At 34.4% G+C, this 22,716-nt stretch overlaps 3 protein-coding genes across 3 annotated transcripts; all 3 read right to left on the reverse strand.

Annotated features, from left to right (window-relative positions):
• Positions 1-239: 239 nt before the first annotated feature.
• LOC121240022 (glycine oxidase) lies at positions 240-6,108 on the reverse strand. Its single transcript, XM_041137455.1, has 10 exons — positions 6,071-6,108; positions 5,565-6,011; positions 4,154-4,303; positions 2,804-3,018; positions 2,615-2,685; positions 2,302-2,464; positions 2,033-2,204; positions 1,054-1,212; positions 867-955; positions 240-664 (listed from the first exon to the last, which is right to left on the reverse strand). Exons 2-10 carry the CDS (start codon positions 5,893-5,895, stop codon positions 569-571), a joined length of 1,446 nt encoding a protein of 481 aa, XP_040993389.1. The 5' UTR covers positions 5,896-6,011; positions 6,071-6,108; the 3' UTR covers positions 240-568.
• Positions 6,109-7,246: 1,138 nt separating this feature from the next.
• Positions 7,247-11,261, reverse strand: LOC121240018 (poly(A)-specific ribonuclease PARN-like). The gene is made up of 8 exons (XM_041137452.1): positions 10,860-11,261; positions 10,175-10,305; positions 9,315-9,503; positions 9,109-9,221; positions 8,847-8,963; positions 8,644-8,758; positions 8,331-8,546; positions 7,247-8,121 (listed from the first exon to the last, which is right to left on the reverse strand). Exons 1-8 carry the CDS (start codon positions 11,216-11,218, stop codon positions 7,472-7,474), a joined length of 1,890 nt encoding a protein of 629 aa, XP_040993386.1. The 5' UTR covers positions 11,219-11,261; the 3' UTR covers positions 7,247-7,471.
• Positions 11,262-13,434: 2,173 nt separating this feature from the next.
• Positions 13,435-20,622, reverse strand: LOC121240021 (serine carboxypeptidase-like 20). Its single transcript, XM_041137454.1, has 14 exons — positions 20,172-20,622; positions 19,846-19,991; positions 18,886-18,962; positions 18,662-18,784; positions 18,453-18,555; positions 18,344-18,381; positions 18,160-18,261; positions 17,546-17,629; positions 17,211-17,453; positions 15,867-15,932; positions 15,670-15,791; positions 14,119-14,232; positions 13,881-13,926; positions 13,435-13,787 (listed from the first exon to the last, which is right to left on the reverse strand). The coding sequence occupies exons 1-14, from the start codon at positions 20,315-20,317 to the stop codon at positions 13,704-13,706; spliced, it is 1,494 nt and encodes a 497-aa protein (XP_040993388.1). The 5' UTR covers positions 20,318-20,622; the 3' UTR covers positions 13,435-13,703.
• Positions 20,623-22,716: the final 2,094 nt, after the last annotated feature.

Raw genomic sequence — 22,716 nt, forward strand, 5'->3', positions numbered from 1 at the left:
TATTTTTATTAATTTCAGCAAACATAACACAATTTCACTTTTTATTTCAATTTCATTACTGATTAACCGAAATTTATCCCAAATAAGAACAATGCTACTCTATATGTTGAGTTTATCATTTAAGATCATACAAATTAATGTGACTTAATTGAATTGACTTTGTATATCAATTACTTCAATAAAAAGTCACTTACAATTAACTATATAAACTACTATGATTGAACAGAATAAATTCCGAATGAAGAATAACATTTTCTGTTCCGAAAAACTTTTATAGAGCTACCAGAAACAAATTCTTATGGCAAAGAAATGAGAGTACTCCCTTATATTTTCATGAAAAATTCTTCTCATCATTACACATGGGTCACATGAGATACACCTAAGAAAAGAAGATAGTCTAATTGGAGGGAAAGCACCAAGAGGAACTTTTTCCTTCAGAACTCTAAACCATTGTTGCATTGCCTCAATACAAATGGCTTCGTTCATTTTAGCTCATGCTTGTTTACCATACAATTTGCTTGGAGTTGGAGTGATATCTCATCACATGATAATTGAAGTGAAATCACACTCAACAACCTCGGCCTTCAACTGCGAAAGGTGCACTATCAACTCTGCCTGGATTGCCCAGCACCATATCTGCAACCATTTCAGCAGTTCCCAAAGCCTGGAGATTGGAGCAGAATGATCAGCAAATCTTACAATTATGGCATGTTACATTGCCACAGGTAATGGAACCAGCAATGTTATAGCATTTGCAAGATACAGCTGAACTTTTTGCGCATTGATAGAGGATTGATAAATCTTCATGCGTACAGGGTTACTTCATCCCAATATTCTTTAGCAGAATAAGAGAGTTTGAAAATTACCAAAGAAAGCCCCTCCCCTTCATGCCCAGTTGCAAGGAACACATTCGTCATGCCAGGCACTGGCCCGATCATTGGCTTCCCATCAGGCACTGGACGGTAAAATGAAGTCAAGAGTTTCAAATAATCAAAAGCCAGTTATTAAAAATCATTTACCGTTCACGAGATTTTAAATGACCATGGGACTCACTATAGGGACGTAGTCCTATTCTCACTTTTCTGCTCCTACTGAAGTCTGAAAGGGGAAATTCTCTTAACTTGGGAAGAAATTCCGCAGCACGCTTCCATATTTGAGCAACAACAGGCTCATCCACTTCAGAGCTGAAACCTGCAAATTGGCGGCTACTTCCTGAGAAGACAGATATGAGACTGAGCGTGAGAAAATGATGGGTTTGTCCTGAAATAATTATCAACGGCGAGAAAAATAGATTGAAGGTGAGACTGGCATTCATACCAACAACCGGCCTGATAGATTTCTAAAGGAAGACAAGTTAAAGGAAAAGAGGAAAGAAAGTTTGGCCAGGAAGACACACTCCCAGCTTATTTCTATTAAATTAATGTTTTATCAACTTTGGATTGGAACACCCTCAAGTATGAGTCTTTGGCTCACAGTTCACTTGTAGCACAAGTAGCGTCTAGCTGAATCAATATTGAAGTAGGAAACCTGAGAAATGTTCTTTTTTTTCCTCCTGAAGTAAAGAACAAAGCTAAAAGAAAAGGAATTGCACAGAAAGATACACATAATTGTTCTTTCAGTAAAATTATGGACATGATATACTTCCTGTAGCTTTAGCTTCCGGAATTTTCTTGATCTTTTTACTTTCTCTGGTTAGGTGTATCTATATTCCCTATGTACTTGAACGGTGCTCTTTTTTATCATCAATAAAACTTATCGTACTTACAAAAATTATAGATATGAATTACATTTCCAGAACCATAAAGATCCTCTGGTAAAAATGTGGGTTCAGAAACTCCAGGTACAACTAAATCAGGAAGACGGCCCAACTTCTTAATAGGACACACACAGACATGCGTGTGTACATATATACGCATACGCATTCACCTACATATAAAGGAATTGTTCATATCATGAAAATAAACCTTGTATTTTTAAAAGATAAAAAACAATAGCATGGGAAAACGGAGACAAGATCTGGAAAAAATCTTACCCAAAATAAGGTTCCCCAAGGTGTCCAAGGTGGCTCCCATTGAAACAGACAATGCTTGCCCATGATCGAGTTGCTCTGAAGCTAAAATGGTTTGATGTTTAATATAACCCACCTCCATTAGACCATGATTTAGTTGAAGGGCATTGAAATTTTCAAGCACAAGGAGGTGACCCTACCATGCAGATCAAAAGAAAGGTGTGTCTCACACATTAAAAAAAAAAAAAAAAAAGAATCGACTAATTTAAGCATTCAGATTATTCGAGACTTACCTTGCGTGGCTTCACTGGGACATCCAACAAAATATCTGATTCTTTAAACAATTCATGCATCAAAGACCCACTCCAACAACCAGCTGCAACAATAATAGCCTTATTACTGTACAAGGTATTTTTGGAAGTCTGTACACCTTTGACCTCCCCATGGCTACCAGACCTGAGTATATAAGACTGTGTAGTTAGCCTAACAGTCCATATCACCTCCATGCATTTTTCAATCTTATCACTTGGTTTCAGTCCAACTTATAATGTGACAGAAAAAGCTGGCAATAAACCTTAATAAAATTTCTTTTTATAAGTAACAAACCTCAACAAACATGTAACCGGGTCACGATAGAACTCTGCATATCTGCCTTTTGATGCAAAAAGTCTATTGCCCTACATATTAACCATATTTTTATTGATATAAATTGCACTCTATACAAATTACAGATAATTTAGCTTTGGAAAGAAACAAGAACATTACCATTACAAAGTTACAAACAAAATAACTAACCTTTTCAATAAATGCAACAGTACGTTGAGCATCCAATTGGGAGTCATCAGGTAGAAAGGCAGCGCCACCATCTTCTCCAACCGTAAGTGCAGGTTCCTCTTGAAGTAAATCATGACTATACATGTACTCTGCTCGCAATCCAGCCTCAGATAGCTGCTGCACCCTCCTTTTTAATAAATCCGATTCTTCAGGAGTCCTACCAACTAATAGGCTTCCTGTAAAGGTTTTTCAATATCATAATCAGTCCTTCCTTGCATAGTAGTTTTAGGCACTTCTTGGAAATGTGCATCAACTGCATCATGGAAATGCAAATTGAACTACTGCCATCTCTGTATTCTGTTATACCATGTGTTTTTATCCATCCCTATTGATTTTTGTCTTTGTAATATGCCAGAGTAATGCTTCCCACATAGGAGTATATATTTCACAAAACAATGTAGCTAACGAATTGACTTCGTAAGGGTGTAAACTACACTTTACATTGGCATGAAAAATGAGATATAAATAGGTGCACTAAACTCTACTTTAAGGCTTGGATAGTAATGAAAAAATAATAATAAAATATTGAATAGTCGTAAAATGTAAGTGAAAAGTAATGAATAGTAGAAAAGTAGGTGAAAAGTAATAATAAAGTAAAGAATAGTAGTGAGAGTACTTGAGATACTCTCACTTGCCAAACCATAGTAATTGATGATTTACGTGATTCGTGTGATGGAGATGCATTACACAAGTTCAGGATTTAACTGGGTTAAAGACATCGTATTTACAGTCTCCATAATCCCTCGTCATATATATATATATATATATATATTAATATATATATAAAGTGATATTATGACAAATAAATAACATAACCACAAAGAAATGTGAAGAAGTTGAGGTAGCCCTATATATGTTTTTCTATAAGTAGTTACCCTATAATGTATCTAAAACAACAAGAAGAAAAAACTGCAAAATAATAATAATAATAATAATAATAATAATAATAAAGTACTAGAACCAAAGATGAGAACAACAGCGAGGAGGTGAATATTTTCAGAAGGATTTGTCTCAGCTGCTTGTGTTCTGATATAACAAAAGTCTGCTGGCTGACAAATAATCTGACTAAAGAAGAAACCTTTTTTTTTTTTTATATAGGTTCAGACTAAAGAAGAAACTAAATAAGTATCATAGCATTTATGATATTTTTAGCACATAGATCACTATAGCTTATCAAAACATATTTTGAGAAAGGAAAAATCCAGACATTAAAAAATACAAAATCCTATGGGCATCAAAATTGCATACGAGAAAGAACAAAAAAATCTACAAAGAACAAAAAAAAATTGAACAAAGGTAGAGCTAGAGTACCTCTCTTCTTCCAACCCATCACTTCAGCAGGATTCAAACCTTGATCATGTATGCTCTCTGCCAGCATCTCCCACAATTTGCGGCTTCTCATTGCCAACTCCCATTTCTCACTTCCAGGTGTTTTGTGTACCATCCATATATAGCCTTGCCCTATAACCAGCTCAATACCAAACCAAAGATCAGGAAGGGGGAAAAGAAACCCACTTTAGAGCACTCTCATTGGATTAGTTAAAATTAAAGTATATTTTTTATGAATGTAAAATGAATTTAACTTTTAACTATTCCATTCACATAAATCTCCACATTAAAATAGCAATTTTTTCATTATATGACAATAAAATAATATAAAGATGAATTTGGCTTTGGCTATTCACATCAAATCTCCACATTGAATTATCCATTTATTCATTATATAATAATGAGTAATTAATAATTTCAAAAATATTTTAATTTTTTTAATTATGAATTTATTTTATTTTATCATATCTTATTATTCATAATATTATATATTAATTAGTAATCATATTCTAATTATATTTTTTCAATTGTCATTTAAAAGGGAGAGAGAAATAATTAATATAAAATATATTTGATGAATGAATACTTCCTTTCAAATTTGAAAATAATTTAGAAGTGATTGTAGATAATTTATTTGAAATTTAGCTATTCACATTTTATGGTTTAATAGCTAAATCTTCAATAAATTTAGCTTTTAGCTAATCCAATGAGAGTGCTCCTGATCGGCATACTAGACATTTAAAATTTCTCACATATAAAAAATGGGTTGCGCATTTTCCCCAATGAAAGGAAAGTTACGATCTATGAGAATAAGTTTAAGAAAATTTTTGTAACATATAGTAACCACACAAACACCAACACCATAACTAACCCTTCGTTTATTTTCCCGAGCAATATTGAAGAAATGTTTCTAAGTTGCCAAAGACGAACATTTCCAGACAGGCAATTAATGTTCAATCATCTCAAATTTCCAATGCAAGTTTTAAACTTAAAGCCCTCAAATTTTAAAAATTCTTCTTACTCTTCTCTTTTCTATCAATGGTGGAAGGTATTGCCGGAAGGTAAAGAAATATTTTGTTTTGATTTCTGGACGAATGGAAGGAGTATATGTCTTCATATTTGTTTTGTTTTTGTTTTTCTCATTTTTGATTAAGCGATACCCATTAAATATAGTACATTCCTATATTTCGACTACTTTTGTAGTTATACTTGCCAACTTCTGACGAGTAGCAGGGAACAAGCCACACATACCGATACTAGAAAACCAAAGAGTTTCTACTCTATTAACAAAGTGGTTTTCTCGTTGTTTCCGTTTCATACATTTTCCAGAGAAACAAACAAAGCATATAAATATAAAGAAAAACCCGGATAAAAGAATCCCAAAAGAGTTTACCGGCACCAGTAGCTCCGGAACAAGGGACGGCCTTGTCGACGACGGCGACGGACAAGTCCGAACCGATCAGGAACTGGCGGGCGATAGTCAACCCGATGATTCCAGCTCCGACGATGACCACATCAAAAGTATTAGAAGAAGCAGAAATCGGAACGGGCCCTGTTCGATTTACTCGGGTCGACAGCGAAAAGAAATTCCGGGAGGGTACGCCGGAGCCAAACAAGGTTCTGCCTGATTCAAAGGCGGAGCTAGTAAACCGTCTCCCTGAAGAGGAGACGACGCGATTGGTGCAAGGGCTTGGGTTCGGGCAAAACGTCGGAGCTGAAGCCATTTTTTCTCTTCTCAAGTCTCTTGCTTTCCTTCTTTGCTCAAATCAATCGAATGTAGGTGCAGTTGACCAACTCAAATTCAAAAAACTGTTTTGAAAGTATGATTGCTTTACTGATTACAATTTAAATATAATACCATTATTCTGATTAATGCTATGTAATAATAGCATTTTCTCTCATTTTCCTTACCCTCTAGCTTGTTCCTCTGTCCTCGGTGATCCCCCAATCACATGAGTAATATAATTTTATTCAGTATTATAGGAAAGAGTTCTTCTGCTACAAACAGCCATTTATCTTAACTATTGCGTGAGAAAAAAATAATATTTTTATAAAATTACTACATAATACTTGCACATACCACGGCTATCCAACATTATTCTATTTTTACACACCTCGCACATCCTGTGATATGGCATTATTTTATTTTAAAAAAATAGTTTGACTGAAGCTAATGCTTTCTTCTTCCCTCCCTTCAGCGTTTCCTTCTCCCAAGCCTTCTAAGTTCACGTTCTTTTCCCTCCAACTTCTTCTTCAATAGCATCTCCCTCTCCCAGCGAAACCCAAACCCAATCGCATGTTGTTCATCATTCTGAACAAGAAAACCCACTAGCAAAACTCAAAGTCTCAAACCCAATCGCAACAACCCTTAAAGAAACAAGAAAAAAAAATCACGACAGAGAATTTCTCCAAGGCCGTAACGCACCAGATCTCACATTTGCATCAACCCACCATTAAATTCCATTAACAAGCCGTTTACTCCCACTGAGAAAATCACCAAGTACTAAAATTTGCACAGATTGCATCATGAAAAAGAAAAGAGATGGATCCTTTCTTTATCGATTAATTACAAGTTTCTGTAGAGTGTGGTGTTGTGTTCATCTGTGTTCATTAAGTTATGCGGTGAACAACGGTTGAAGGGAAACCGAAGGTGGAAGGAGAAAGGTACGAAATATGAACTGCTGGCCATCTGTTTGAAAGCGAAGGAGAAAGAAAGCCATGTATGTGTGTGATATAGGGGTAAAATGGACAATTAACAGGTTGAGGAGGTGGAGGGTGTCTTAAGTGGGAAGGCTTCGAAACAGGAAAAAGAGAAGGGTTCTAAAATATTACTTATAGAAAGCTATCTCCCACTCCTGCAAATCACTTAAAAAATATTTAATTTTACTTGTTTATCTAGAATTTTTCATTACTATAATACAATTTTTCTTTGAAACATACAAGATCCCATATTAAAAAATTGATTATTTTCTTTGTGAGTCTCATATGTCTCCTACTTCTTTCAAATGAAGTTGAGACTTGCATTAATATAAATCAATCTCCTTCTAAAATACAATTAAATTATGGGCAGTCACCTAGAAACGAAAAATAAATATTGAACTAATTGAAGGAAAAATAATACATAAAATGGGAACAAAATTTTGGATTTTCTAGCTTCAACTGATATGAAGTAAATCTCATATGATATGAGACTGCCATTTGACAACCATATTCCTTTCTACCAAAAGCAAAAACCATTACTTTCATTTGATCATGAACTTGCTTCCTAATACTTAAGTTCAAGAAACACAGCACCACGTTTCAGAGGTCATCCAAGTTAATGGTAGAGTCACTAAACCAGTGCACATCCAGTGAATTTGCTTCAGAATCAGTATTCTGAAGGCAGTCAGACTCCGACTCCTCCAAAGCTTTTTCTAGGGACCTTGCCAAATCTACCTCCCATATTCCCAAACTACTTACTTTCTTGTAGATTCCATAACATGCTGCTCTTAGGCCTTCCGAGACCAGCTCCCTTAAAGATCCAGAAATCTCTTCGCTATTCATTACGTTTAGAAAAGTTTCAGACAGACCAGGTTTCCAGAAAACAACAATGGCACAGCTCCTATCCACTAAACGAAGATCAAATTCTTCTGAGAAAATATCATGGGACCCTTGGATGAAGCTTTTCAGCATTCCAGCGGTCATCCCATGCTTAAATCCCCACAAGAAAACCAAATGCTTACAGCTCACTTTTCTTGTATTGTTTGTCCCAATTCTAACCTCGCCATCAGTTGATTCTTGAGAACTCGCAGAGCATGGATTCAAAATGTTCGCATACTCCTCGAGGGCTGGAACCAACTTTTTGCTATCAGTTTGGATGGGAGCAATTCTCAGAATGGAGCATAGCTTTGCAAACAAAAGAGAAATCCTTAGAACATCATGTCCATGAATCTTGCGTTCATTTACAGCATCTGATAAACAGAAAAATGGTATTATGATAAGTGTGCAAGACTCTGATTTGTTATAACATTCCACTGGATGAGATTAGTTCGTAAAAGTTAAAATTTGGTCTCGAGTAAAATCATCAAAGAGAGAACTGACGTATAAGAATGCCTGTGTTTGTGTTTGAGTGTTTGCCATGTGTTCATTTAAAGTATATTAACGAGGATGAGTGACTGACCTTGCTGCAGAATTTCAACATCGATAGGTGCAAAGAAATGATCTTTTAAGTAGGAAATAGCTGTGGGTATATTGGTAACATTTCTCAAAGGAAGAATTTCCTTCATCAGTTGTTGGATATTAATTACATGTGGGAAGACTGAGCGCAAGGAGGACAAGAACTCATCTACATTAGGAGGTAAAGGAGCAAGGAACTTTGAATGAATAAATGTGAAATCTGCATAAAACAACAAAAAGTGTAAGATGAGAAATTATAAGCATGTCATGGGTACTAGAGTTTGAAGTTATCTGAAATTGTTCATAAAGAGATACACCATTAAGGGAATTGTGGGAGACAACAGGTCTCTGTGAAGCAGAAATCAAGTCGATCACCTCTCGAAAACCACGGACTTTCTTGTTCCGCTCCTCTTCGAGATCTTGAAGCTCATTCTGCCAATTAAAACCACAATTAAATATCCTAGAACAGCCTTCATGACTATGAATTTTAATAACTGAAAGACTGATATTTACTGGCTACCTGAAATAAAACCATGTCCTCTTTTGAACTTGTCAAAACAACACGAACTTCCTGGGTTGCTCCACCCTTTGCTGGGATTATTAAAGGAACAAGGTCATCAGAGAATTCTTCCAACATCTGTAGCCACCCAGAAAACCATAGATATTCACATGCAGCATAGAACGAAAATTAGATATCAACCATAATTATACAGCACCAAGGGAGAGAAAACCTCTGCATCACTTCAAGCAAAGGATATACAATTTTATTAAATCGATCTTACCTCTAGCACAAGCTGAACTTGACGTTCGCTGCAAACATCTATGTTCATGCAGGGTCTTGAACCATACTCTTCACTCCCTAAGACAATTTTTCTTAGGGATCTCACTAGAGCCTCTGCATTTCAAGTAAAATGCGGAGATGAAATTTGAAAAGAGTTACTAGATTCAGATATAATCAAAGCAGCAGCATTATCCTTACAGATCTTACCATCAGATTTTGTGCTCGAGTCTTTACAAGATTTTCTCCAATGCTTAACCCGTAATTTAATCCTCTCAATGAAAACTGAATCCGCAACAGTTGGGTTAGGAGAAGATTTCACCACATGAGTGATACGCATTGGATTCCCTATCTGAACTCTAGCTGCTGACTCTTGTGCCCTAGATAAGTATGATATGCCTGTCACAAAAATAACCTTTCTTCTGCTAGGTATAGGAGATTTTACCATCAAAATCAAGCACCTCTTTCACATAAGAAAATGGAGGTGGGCATATTGAAATGATAATTAATACAACAAGAGATATAACTTTCAAAAAAATAAAAAAACATCATGGGACATAAATTCTCAATTGTTAATGACGTACAATCTGAGGTTGATTATCATATCCCTAGCAAAGGCTGCCCTAAAATGTTAGTTCCTACACTCCCAATGATGATACATACCATCGTTCTTGTGGGGTGCACAAGAACTCCACATGTACTTTATGGGATTCAATGGAACACTTTAAATGGATGTTGGCAGAGAGAGAAACAATAACAGAACAGAAGTCAAGAGTCTACCGCATGCTGTAGTATAACCTTTACACCTCCTTTTTTGATAAGTAAATCCCACACACTTCCTTAATTGGAGATAATAGTACTACATGCAGTTGTGCTTTGAGTATAGGCATTTCAAAGATTTGGAATTAAGGTAACCAGCTAACTACTATATTCTCCAACACTGAAATAACATTTGTTCAACTTTCGTCCTCATATTTGTAAGAATATTCACTTACATAAATTCCACAAAAGATAGCAATTTTATAACCAAACCAGCGATAGAATCAATTATTAGTAATAATAAGGCTCACCATCATATATGCAGGTATTAAAATCAAAACCTTCTCGAGCCATGGACGTCAAATATGACGTTTGACATGAAAAACTATAAGATGGCATCCCTATCTTCAGTTCATCCCTAGGAAACAAATGAAAGTTATATCTGCATCAAAAGAAAGAAAACGCCGTCATCGATCAAGTCTTGTGTAGGAGAAAGGCCTGAAGGCTATTTATTATGTAATCTACAGAACTTTTACTAGCTAAATGGAAGGGCAGATTTGACAGATTGAAAGAGTTCCTAGGAAAATCTTAGAAAATATATAGCTATTTAACCAACCACTATGGTTTGGGACTTATAATAGAGAAGCAAATTTCCTAGAAATCGGTTAAATGCATTCATGCAAACAAGGGGGAATAGAGGGCCAACCAATGGCGGTTTCATATTTCGAACATTCACAAGAGAAGGTGGGGGGGAAGAGGCGGGGGACAAGTACAAAAGGTAGACAAATAGACTTTTTTTTTTCCTTTTATTGGTAAAGAGGAACTTTATTAATGAAAGAAATAGGCATAGCCAAGTACACGGACAAAAGGTGGACAAATAGACTCGAAATTCAAGCTAGTAGCGAAGCTCAGGTTGCTTGTTTTATTTTCTAACATTTTCTCGGAAAACAAACAGAGACTTAAAGAAGAGCGAGGAGGCGGAGGACAAGTACTCACGGGTGAGCGAGGAGCTTGGAAGACCTAATGGAGAAGGGGCAGACGGCGAACTGGAGGAGCTGAAAGCGCTCGGCTGCCCGCTTGGCCTTGGAATAAGCAGTGTCGGGCAAGTCGAATGGAAGGACACGGTGCCAGGGCGCGGAAACAGAGCCGGTCCTCTGCAACGACACGGCTATGAAGTCGGAATCGGCGATGTCGGTCTTGATCTCCGAGAGAGTTTCCTGGAAGTTCGACTTCGTCACTTGTTTGACGCTCCATTTCTGGTGGGTTTTGGTGCAGAGGAAGCGTCTCTGCAGCAAATAAGGCAGAGCCGCCATGGCTCGTCGCGACTCTCTCTTGAACTCGATATCCAAATACATGCGATATTGCAGCTGCAGTGACCGCGCAACCCGACCCGATGGTCCATTTTAAATCTCTTACTTTTTTAAGAGCTGTAGCACAACTTACGTGTTCATTTAATAAAAATAAATAAAATCTTGTTTTCTCATTCTCACTCGATTCCCTCTCTCCCACTCGATTCCCTCTCTTGGATCATTGCCTCACTCAGCCTAGTCGTGCACCATCTGCAATGCCACCGCCCACCACCACTGGCTCCCCCTCACATCAACAACCTTCAACCACCTTCAAACCACCACAGAAGCCCCACGCGTAATGCTCTCACGCGAAACTCGAAATGGATTCTCCTACACTGTTGATGCTGCTACCGCCACCATCATTAGCCTCCAGCCCCATCATCGAGCACCACCAAGCCCCTTGACCTCCCCCTAGCCCTGTCGAGCACGGCAACCCTTTCCCTCTCTTTCCTAAAATGGGTTTCACCCATACGGGTTTTGCCCCTTACCGAGCTATATGCCGCCACCCACGGCTCTAGCCGCCACCTCGAGCCTCCCTCAGCCACCACCAACTCCACCGCACCTCCCTTAGCCTTCCATGCTCAAACATGCCTCTCATTTGGCCTACAGGAGGTACGGGTGGGGGAGAGGATGGCGATGCGGGTTGAGGGTGGGGGAGAGGATGGCGACGTTGGGTGGCGGTGAGGATGTTGACGCGAGCGGGTGGTGGAGGTGGGGGAGAGGATGGGCGAGGGGCAGGGACAGGGGGGCTCGAGCGACACGGAGTAGAGAGTGGAAGAAAAATGAAATGTGTGAAATGAGAGGGAAGTGAGTTTTGTTGTGGGTGGTTTTTATCATTTTACTTAATAACACGTAGGGTGTGATCCCGATGACCCAAAACAGGAGCTGCTCCCAATATTATTTCCTTTTTTAAACCTCTTTTAGATTTCGTTGTGATTATTCCGGTTTAAATATTAGAACGGAATATTTCGATATCTTAATATATTGTTTTGAAATTAATTATATATTACATAAAAATATTTATATGTATATATAAGTTAATAATTAATAGAATAAATATATATACATGTAAGTGTGTATCATAAATATGTGTGTATATATATGAAAGAATTAATTATTTTTAAAATGAATATATGTTGAAAAAATCACAAACTTGAGTTGAGACACAAAAATAAAAATAAAATAAAAGAATAGAGAAATTATTAAAAATAACGATGTTTAAAAAAAATGAGGGGACATATTTAAAGTACCAGAAAATTAAAATTATATAAATACATTTTATATTTTAGAATTAATTAAATACTATCTGGACTTAAAATTTACAAAAATGCCATTCAAACATAAGAAAATTACAAAAACAGTTCAAAATGGAATAGGGATCAAAATGCCAATTTCGGCTAGAACGAATCGAAATGGCTGAAACGGGCAAAACGGGCTGGAATTTAGAGCAAAACGAAACATGGAGGTATAGTATACCGATATTACGTCAGAACAAAAAATTCCGATCAAACTATGATCTTGATTACGAAAATCATTTCATTTCAACTCATCTCATTTTCAATTTTTTTAAATTTTAAAATAAAAATTATATTATAATAATTTCTTATTTAATTTTTAACTTTCATCCCAACCATGTAACCTATGGAACCAAATGAGACCTAACTTTTGTATCAAAGAGAATGGTCATTTGAATTGTTGTACTTTTGTATCAAAGAGACTTTTGATTTTCCATCTCATTTTTGTTTTTCATTTTCCAACCCGAGATAAATTTGATTCTATTAGATAAAATAACAACTCATAAAAATATTTCAACTTTAAAGTTGATTACTTTTCCATTTAAATTGACGTTTGTTTCTTTTTACGTGCGAGACCAATGGCAATTTTATAATATAATATTAGATACAATCTTAGACATAGTTCTAGAATTTACAAATCTCACGTACTTCCTTTATGACTCGAAAGTATTTAATTTAATTTTATCTCATCATTACAATTTTATTAAATTATGACATAAAATATAATAAACAATTCAATTTTTTCAATTTTTAAAATAATAATATTAAAATTTTATATTATAATAATATTTTATTTAACTTTCATCTAAAATCATCTCATCTCATCTCATTATTCAAACCGCATCTTAAAAAAAAGTATAATCCACCGTTAAAAAGCCTCAAATTTACCTACTTTTATTAAAAAAATACTTTTCTTTTGACATTTATTAAAAAGGTTTGCTATTTTGACATTTATTAATAATGGGTTACACAGTAAGTGGTAAGTAACATACCACACCAGTAAATACCATCTGGGTATTCCATATCAAGGAATTTGTTCTATCCTCGCATTCCAATGATATTATCAAATTTCCTTTGTATTCTCAAGCCACATATATCCAAGTGGGAAAAAATGAACCAGAACAGAAAGACTCTTCTCACACTCACTATCGCACTCAAATATGTGCTGCATCTTGCATGGACTCCCATCATAAAGTTCATATTGGTTCTCCAGCCAAAAACCGGCTATAAAAATCTAATGCCTCTTTTGGTTTGTATTCTGGAACAGTATGTCCAGCTCCCTGCATCAACCGAGTCAAATGAACATATGATAACAATGAATGCCACAAATCATTCAAATGTAAGTCATATTCAGAAGATCTCCATGCACTGACCTTTATGGTTAAAAAGGTGAGGTTATTCTCATACCCTTGTGTATACCTGCACCAAAAACACAGAATGATCTATTAACAAGTCCTATGCAGAAAGAAAATCATTCATTCTATGAAAATGGAGTGAAACACATTTATTATTGTTGAACATCGGTCTTTCATGTTAACATAGTAATGTTCCAGAGTTTTTGATGGTCCATGGACAAAGAAAAAATGGAAATACAAGGGGAAATGAGAGTACCCAGCAATTTGTCCATTGGAAATCCAAGCCCTCCATTCATCCACAATCTTATATCCAACCGATCTGGTCCATGCCTGACTCCCAGTGTATGGAACACACATATCATGATCACCACTGAATGAATGCGAATAAAAATTCATATCAGTTATCAGAGAACACAGTTTAGAAAGAGATTAACAAGGTCAGAAGCAAGTAAATTATCTCCTAAGGTATCAGTGGGAAAGAGTTTTTAGCCACATAACTATCTAGAAGCAATCATGTCTACTTATAGAACTTCTAGGTTGCTGTAGTAGGGACCGTGGTTTGGGTTACTTAAGCAATGTGGGACTCAAGGAGGCCGACTTTTATATAGAATGTCAAGGCAATACAAGAGTCTTAGTGAGTCCCACATTGCTCAAATAAGACTCTTGTATTGCCTTGGCCTCCTATATAAAGGTTGGTCTAGGAGGTTAATCCAATACAATATTGTGAACATGTCTAACACACTTATGAACAAGTCTAACAAATTTAAAAATTGATAACTAGTTTTTATGTTATCAGTTTTTAAATTATTGTTATATATTTTAATTTAATATTTAAATTATATAATAATTTGGACCTGGGTCCAAAAATATTTTTTTGGACCCAAAAATAATTTTTAAGTCGAATGGGACTGAAGTGGGAGAGGGGCAGGGCGGATGGGATGTCCGCTCCCGCCCCCACCTCCTAGGGGCGGGGTGTGGGGGTGAAAATATCACCCCCCGCATATGCGGGTGTAGGGAAGGGGTGACCCCACTCCCGCATATGTGGGTATCACCCCTAACTATAAGGGTAATTAGTGCACTGATTGCAATCTATATTTTTCTATCCTCTATGCCAATGTAGTGGCACGTGGCACATTATCATCCAAAGATTATGGCCTCATTTCATTACGCAATTCAGATGAAATGAGATGAGATATTTTGTTGAAAGTTAAATAAAATATCGTTAGAATATAATTTTTTAATATTATTTTTATTTTGAGATTTGGAAAAGTTGAATTGTCTATTATATTTTATGTGAGAGTTTGAGAAAATTGTAATTATGAGATAAGATAAGATGAGATGAGATAGTTTTGTGTATCCAAACCAGGCCTATTTTTCCCCCTAGGACTTCTTAACAGGCAGATTAGCTTGCAGAGAATGCAGCCTCAAAAGTGTTCAGAAAATTTGACGTTAGCAATGAAATGGCAACTGGTATGTTTCTTATGAAAACTATGGAGTTTAGGCTAGTTGAATCAAATTGAAAGTAACAGGACATCATGATCCAAACATAAAGTGAAATACGTAAGAAGTCCCATTCCCACAATAACCATTCTATTTGTTTAGTTTTTAGTTACTGCAAGACCACTGAAATGAAACAGCATTTAGTATCTTATGATAATTGTTTGACTCGAACAAGCATAGATCCCAACTATTTTTGTCTCATATCATTTCATTTGCGATTAAATAGAATGTCACATGCAAACAATACAAAGGAAAGTTTCTTGTCAGGCATTTAGGTTATTGAGAACCATCAAAGTTGGAAATCTACCTGTATATAAGTGCCCGATATCCTCTAGAGGTAAGGTTCTTGTGGTATGGGATCATGCTTCCAGCATCATGATAATATGAGATTTTGTCTGTACATAAGTCCCAACTACCCACCACGCTTTCCTATTATATAACAAGGACCATCATATTACAGCTTTCAAAGCCTAGTCTGAAATGGATATATTTGGAGAACCATACCTCTTCAGCATGAATAGCTTTCCTGACTGCTTGATCATTCAACCATGAAGTTGCAACTTCATCATCCTAAAAGATTTTTTTAAAAAAATATATAAGCATGTTACTTACAGATAATTGGAACTTAGTTAGCGGTAGAGTCCAGGAAAAAAGAAGAAGCCAAACACCATATCAAAAATAAAATCTAAAGTAAGCCATGGCATTGCTTGGAAGACCAAATTGATATATTGTTGCCATAAAACAGTGAAAAAAAGAACCTTTTTCTTTCATAAAAGACCAATTAGGAGGTGAAGGCAGATTTGCCATTATTGAGTGCACAAAAGAAGCCTAACAAAGAAATAAAAGTCTAAATTACAGGATTCTTAAAGCAAAAAAAAAAAAGAAAAAAAAGAAAAAAGAAATAAAGAAGAACCTTAACGTTTGCAAAAACTAGCTTTTAGCCCCTTCATACCATATAATACGTCCACAAAGCAGAGGTTGAAATTTTCATTTGCTTGAAAATATGCTCCTTTGTTCCATTGAAGCATGATCAAAGAATGGGAATTCTAAAATTCTAATGTGGCTTCCATTCATAACCCTAAATTGAGTCAAGTCTTGCTTCTATACAGATCAAGCACAACTCTCTCAGAAACATATATAGTGTAACTTTTTGTTGAGAACCGAGTTTTCTCCCACTGTTTAAATCTATCTCTTCTTTGGTCAACCCTGACTTCTATGAAGCCCAAAAGTCCAAACTAGTCCTTATGGGCAAGGTGTTCTCTTGTATACATTCAGTGTACTTGGCTACTCCTTTTGATATATATATATATATATATATATATATTTACTTAAAAAAAAAAAAAAGTCCAAACTAGTCCGTATTGTGTTCATGATGTTCAGACACATCAGAAAATATGTATTGATATGCTACTGTAAACCTAACATTTATCAGCATAAAGCAGTGAAGCTCAGACTTTTGCTTATAATCAATTTTACAATTATGAAATTGCCAAGGTGGATATAGGATTCGAGAAACATCTTCCCATAGAGTTTCTCACAGGAAAAAAAAATATATATATATTTTGCTATAACCAGGCTCTCCCCCTTTGGTACATATAAATGAAGCATTCAATAGTATAACAACCATCTAGAAAGTCATATATGACAAGACAGCCAGTATTATTTGAAACTTATGGCAAACAATGGAAAAAGAAAACTGATTATGTCAAAGTAAAAAGATGGTTTATTTCGGAATTCTAAGAATTAGAATACACTAGGCTCATGCTTGGGAGAATTAAGCTGGGGAAATTGCCAGCAGAGAAGGGGAACAGAAGAAAAAACCAGGGTAAAGAAATTTATATTACTTACCGTGCATGGAACACTGTTGCTATTGGCAAGCTGTGGCCAAGTTGGAACAATTCCATCTCTCACAGGAGCTCTAAGAGGCCAGGCACGACCAAACATCCTCTTCCTCACAGCAAGAGGCCTCTCAGTCTCACCTAGTCGGTGGAAGCTGGATGGCAACTCAATGCTAGCAGTTGTAACCTCCCTTATTTCTGGGCTGTGATAGCATGGTTCTAAAATGTCATATATGTTTAAGCCTTCCAAGTCCTGGGATTAACAAGAATGCTGAAGTAAATGAATGGGACATAATCGATATTTCAATATCTTCCATAAACTATCAGAGAAGTTTAAGTTAATACCTCGTCAACTTTTTCAAGCTTGCTTTGACAAGTGTCAGTAAGTGGTGGATTATAGTAGTTTCCTTTACACTCACTGTTAACTTCCTGCAATATGTGGCATGGATGATTGGAACTATGTTTGGCGGTATGGAAAGACTATAAACTAAGCCTCATTATCAGAGTTAAAAGCGCAGTAACATTTGATAGGAAGTTTGCAAATTCCACAAAAAGAAGAAAAAGAAAAAAAGACTCATGCTTCCTCTTCAAACAGATCAAAAGAGCTGGAAGTGACTTCAACCAATTTAAATGAAATACTCTCACCTAGCTTACTACAGACAACAACATGTCTTGGAAAAGAGATTCCTAACTAAAAAGAATACTCTTGTGCGAATATGGAGAGCATGAAAACTAGGTATGTTAATAACTATAGTTTCAAGGACTATATGAAGTCAAAGACTGAAACAGGTTAAAATCTCAACATTGAAATTTTAAATATAGCTTGAGAAATTTCAATATTCTCAGAACTTGACCCTAAGTCAATAATTCACTGTTTTTTTTTTTTTTTTTTTTTGTGCATAAGTGAGGTTGGTGAAATTGGCATAAAATTCATATAAAATCTTAGAGGTTCCTTCTACCTCAAATAGGTCATCAGAGATCAGGCCCATCCCATGTGCAAATGGAACAAGAGCGTTCCCATCAAACTTATCATCTGAAACTCCGTTTCCCACCATGTAACCCTGTATACAATGACTTCAGATTGTAGCCATAAGTTTGAAAAAACAGAAAAGAAAAGAAAACAAGCTAACTAGAGATGCACACCTTGAAATTCAGAATGGGCTTTATACCAGCATCGATCCCTGTAAAAATTTTAAAATCCCCCCTCAGTTTTTATTTTAACTGATGTCAGTTCATATATAAGAAAGAATACCTTTCACTACTTCATTAGCTAGAGTCGGCACATATATTCCTGCATATGACTCTCCAGCAATAAAAAATGGGTTGGAGAGGAACTCCGGGTACAACTCAAACCACTGGTTGCACAACAATAAAAGGCAGACAAATCAGTACTCTGCAAATTAAGAAAACAACCATACATTCAATTAATATGGAAGGACTTCAAATTGTTTTACTTTTCACCTTGAGGAGAAACGTGTGTGTATCGGAGGCTGTCTTTAGGTCACCAGTTTCATAATCTGTTAGATTACTAGAGTATGAAAACCCAACACCAGCCGGAGAATCCAAATATATGATGTTGGAAACCTAAAAAGTAAAGCAGAAATTGAAAATCATTACATCCATTTTGTAACTTTTATATAAAAGACTTAATTCTTTTTACTCGGAATCAGTTCAAGAAATTCAACCTTCGACCAACTGTATGGATTGAGGTGCAGTTGGGGAAGGCTTCCATTTGTCTTTGCTGCTTCGAAATTGAATGGGCCTGCAAAACAGGATGGAAACGATTCCTTACAAATAGTGCCTAACTTGTATCATAATAATTGAGCGGTACCTAGAAGTTGAAAGGCATAAAAGTAATTCAGACCATACTATTTGTTTCACATTCTTGTCTTTGATTATAGTACTGGCCAGTAACAAGAAAATAAGATGATGTCATAGACTTATGACTACAGTTTCATCTGAGGAAGTAACAATAAAAACAACACTATTGTTACTGTCATTGTTATCATTATGTTCATAACAATGAAACACCAACTATTAGAAATATTGGAGTTGGAATATAGGAGATTACACTTCACCATCTAACTACGAGGCACTTTACGCTTTGCATCTTAAATTATCAAAAAGATACATCGCAGACCAGTACCTCCATCAACTGTGAAAACTAGATTACGTCACCATGATAGTCACATTTCAAGAAAGGATGTAAATTGGAACTTTTTGACCATTTTGCTAGTTTGGTGGGTAAAATTTGAAAGTCACAAGGATTGACGAAATTTATATCAGGTAAAGTCTATAATGAAAGTATCAATCAAAACATAAGTCACCTCAAAAACTATTTTCTTTGTCATGGGGTCCCACATCCCCTTGAAAAATAGTAACACTATTTATCGAAAAATGGTAACACTAATCAAACACCACTTTTGGCAATCCTTCTTATCTTTTGAGTCTCCACGATACCCAGAAACCATAAACATATAAAAACTCGGATCTGATTTTCTCAAACGATCAAACAAGTAAAGCTATAACAAATAGCACAGAGAATAAAAAGGAACATAAATACATAAGCAACTCCAAAAACAATGAATCCATTAAAAGGAAAAAGAGAAAGAACGAAAACTTCAACGATGAAATTGAAATGATACCGTGCTCGTATACAAAGCCGTCGAAGCTGGAACAACCTGGTCCGCCGTTAAGCCATAGAACCACCGGATCCCCTGTCGCGTTCCTTTCGGATTCCACGAAATAGTAAAACAGATTCTTACCATGACTTTGATCGATCGTCACATATCTTCAAACACCCATATAAACAAAAGAACAAAAAAAAAACCCAACAAAGATTTCAAATCATTGATTTGAATGAAGCCAAAAAGAAACAAAAACAGCAGATCATTTGGTGCTGGAAACAAATTCCCAGAATATGGGAAAGACATGGTTTGAGAATTTGATGAGAAAGAAAAATAGAAAATACCCAGAGTAGTGTTTGGAAGGGAGAGTGTCGGTTATGCCAGGAATCTTGGTAATAAGAGCAGTCTGTGGGGCGGATTGGGTGAGAACTACAAAGCCGAAGAAGAAGCACAGAAAAACCTTGTAGATGATAAGACTAGTTTCTGCCATGGCTAGCCTTGTCAGTCTGAGCAATATATATAGAGAGAAAGAGAGAGGACGAGATCAACTGTCGGAGTTGACGAGACTTGAGAGAGACTTCGACCACACAAACAAGCGCTGCTTTACTGGTATGTAGCTGAAGAACATGAAAATTCTTGCTGTATTTATTGATGTCCGGGTATAATATTACAATCGTGCAAGTTTCTGTTCGTGGTTTTCTACTTTTGCTAACAAACTTGGGGCATACATAGTAGTTACTTGCAAGGAAAGACCCATGAGAGAGAGAGAGAGGGAGACGGAGAGAGAGTAAGGCATAGTTTCTTTTAACAATTTATTTCACCTTATCTTATATAATTATTATAATTTTTTTAATTTTTAAACAAAATAAAATAAATAACTCAATTTTATTTAAAATTTAAAATAAAAATAATATTAAAAAATATATTTTAATAATGTTTTATTTAATTTTTAATTTTAATTTCAACTTATATCATTTATGAAAAAATAAACAAATTCTAAATAAAAAGATTTTAAATTACGTTTGAATATTAAACTAAATTGAGATAAAAGCAAAAAATTAAATAAAATATTATTAGAATATTATTTTTTAATATTATTATTTTTTTAAATCTAAAAAAATTAATTTTTTTATTATATTTTATATTAAAAATTATAATAATTAGATAAAATAAATAAAGATGAATTGAAATACGGTTGGAAAAACGTACTTATTTAATCATAATCGAGTAGACGACGGGAGGAAATGATGGTAGCCAGTAGAGACAGTACCGTTTCTTGTGGTCCAATTACAACAGCACGCGTTATTCACTCATTTGTTTTCTTTTTTTCTGTGCCACTCCGATTGTTTCTTTCTTTGAAGCTACGTTTGAGTTAATTTCAGCAGTGAATAGTAATATTTTGCTTAAAGTAATGATATATACTTAATACCTTACATAATTCAAAAATGTTTTTAAAAGTTACTAAAATTCTAGAAGTTTTAATCTAACAGAATAGATTTTAAACGTAATTAGAATTTATTATTAACGAAAAAGATTTGAAAAAATTAATCGAAATAATGTTACAAGTTTTAGACAATGATAATAAAGAAGAAGAAGAAGAAGCACAATATCTTGTCATATTACCTCTATTATATATATTACATAATATATTATACAATAATATTATAAAATAAAAATATTTTTATAAAATAATGTTACTTTTATAAAATATTTTATAAAAATACTTCTTATTTAAAATATAATTGGATGAAATGTTATAAAAAATATTGTGTATAAGTCATTTTTATTTATTGTATATTTTATTATGTTAATTTTAATTTTTTTAAGTTGAAATATATGAAATAAATTGAGATTAATTTAATTTTTTTTATAAAAATTTAAAAAATATATCAATAATTAATTTATAAAAAATTAAATTTGATTAGACAATCAAACACAATCTTAAGTCATTCACTGCCCGCCATTGATAGTAAAAAACAAGAAAACAAGAAGCATATCAGGTGTTATCGTAATGGAAAATTTTATTCATTATTCTCCTATATTACATATCATTTTTTTTTTCTTATCAAATATGTGACATATGAATGATAAGTATAAGAATTCAATAAATTTAAAAAGAATAAAATTAAAAAAAAATTATTAAAAATAATAAAAAAAAGCATGGTGTGATGTGTAATGATTATTAAAATAAAGAGAAATCTTACGTAAAAGCTTTATACTACATATATTTACTTAATATTTATTATTTTTGTCTTTTTATTTTAATATTTAAATAAATGTGTATTTAAATAAAATAATAAAAATAATAAATTATATATTAATTAGATAAAAATGTGTGGTGTAAGGGTATGATTTCTCAATCACTACTCGGTTTCTGTTGGGTGGATAGAGTTTTACATTAGGGTCGATTATTTCGGTCTATTGATTGGACCAGACTGTTAAGATTTTAACGTTGGTTTATTCACATAAAACTAAATTATTTTGTCTTATTTTATCTTATATAATCATTATAATTTTTTTAAACTATTACAAAAAATATAATAAACGATTCAACTTTTTTAAATTTTAAAATAAAAATAATATTATAAAAATATTTTATTTAATTTTAAACAAAATATTTCATTTTATTTCATTGAATTGCATAACCTTAAAATTGAACTGGACTGATTTTTTTGGGTCCGATTGGTCTTACCGAGATGTTTCTAAGCACTTTTTTTCTTGCTGTTTCTCCAAATTTTGACAAAAGAAATTGTCTAATATAATTTTTTTTAAATATATATATAATTTAATCTTTTTTTTTGAAACATATATAATTTAATCTAAGTTGTCTAATTAAGTATATTCTTAACTACTTCAAATAATTGACTAAGTGCAATAAATTAATTTTGT

The sequence above is a fragment of the Juglans microcarpa x Juglans regia genome, chromosome 7D (genome assembly GCF_004785595.1).
Source record: "Juglans microcarpa x Juglans regia isolate MS1-56 chromosome 7D, Jm3101_v1.0, whole genome shotgun sequence".
Taxonomy (NCBI): domain Eukaryota; kingdom Viridiplantae; phylum Streptophyta; class Magnoliopsida; order Fagales; family Juglandaceae; genus Juglans; species Juglans microcarpa x Juglans regia.

Bases quoted from the DNA above. Each gene is read 5' to 3' on its own strand.
- LOC121240021 (XM_041137454.1), bottom strand. From the start codon at position 20,317: ATGGCAGAAACTAGTCTTATCATCTACAAGGTTTTTCTGTGCTTCTTC. The intron at 18,963-19,845 runs GTATCATTTCAA...CCTGTTTTGCAG, and splicing joins CGGCTTTGTATACGAGCACG to GCCCATTCAATTTCGAAGCA. The intron at 15,792-15,866 runs GTATGGTTCTCC...GTTATATAATAG, and splicing joins AAGCTATTCATGCTGAAGAG to GAAAGCGTGGTGGGTAGTTG.
- LOC121240018 (XM_041137452.1), bottom strand. From the start codon at position 11,218: ATGTATTTGGATATCGAGTTCAAGAGAGAGTCGCGACGAGCCATGGCG. The intron at 8,547-8,643 runs GTGTATCTCTTT...TGTTTTATGCAG, and splicing joins CTCCCACAATTCCCTTAATG to ATTTCACATTTATTCATTCA. The intron at 8,122-8,330 runs GTCAGTCACTCA...TCTGTTTATCAG, and splicing joins TGTTGAAATTCTGCAGCAAG to ATGCTGTAAATGAACGCAAG.
- LOC121240022 (XM_041137455.1), bottom strand. From the start codon at position 5,895: ATGGCTTCAGCTCCGACGTTTTGCCCGAACCCAAGCCCTTGCACCAAT. The intron at 1,213-2,032 runs GTAAGATTTTTT...CTGTCTTCTCAG, and splicing joins CTTGGGGAACCTTATTTTGG to GAAGTAGCCGCCAATTTGCA. The intron at 665-866 runs GTAATTTTCAAA...TCCAATCTCCAG, and splicing joins AAGGGGAGGGGCTTTCTTTG to GCTTTGGGAACTGCTGAAAT.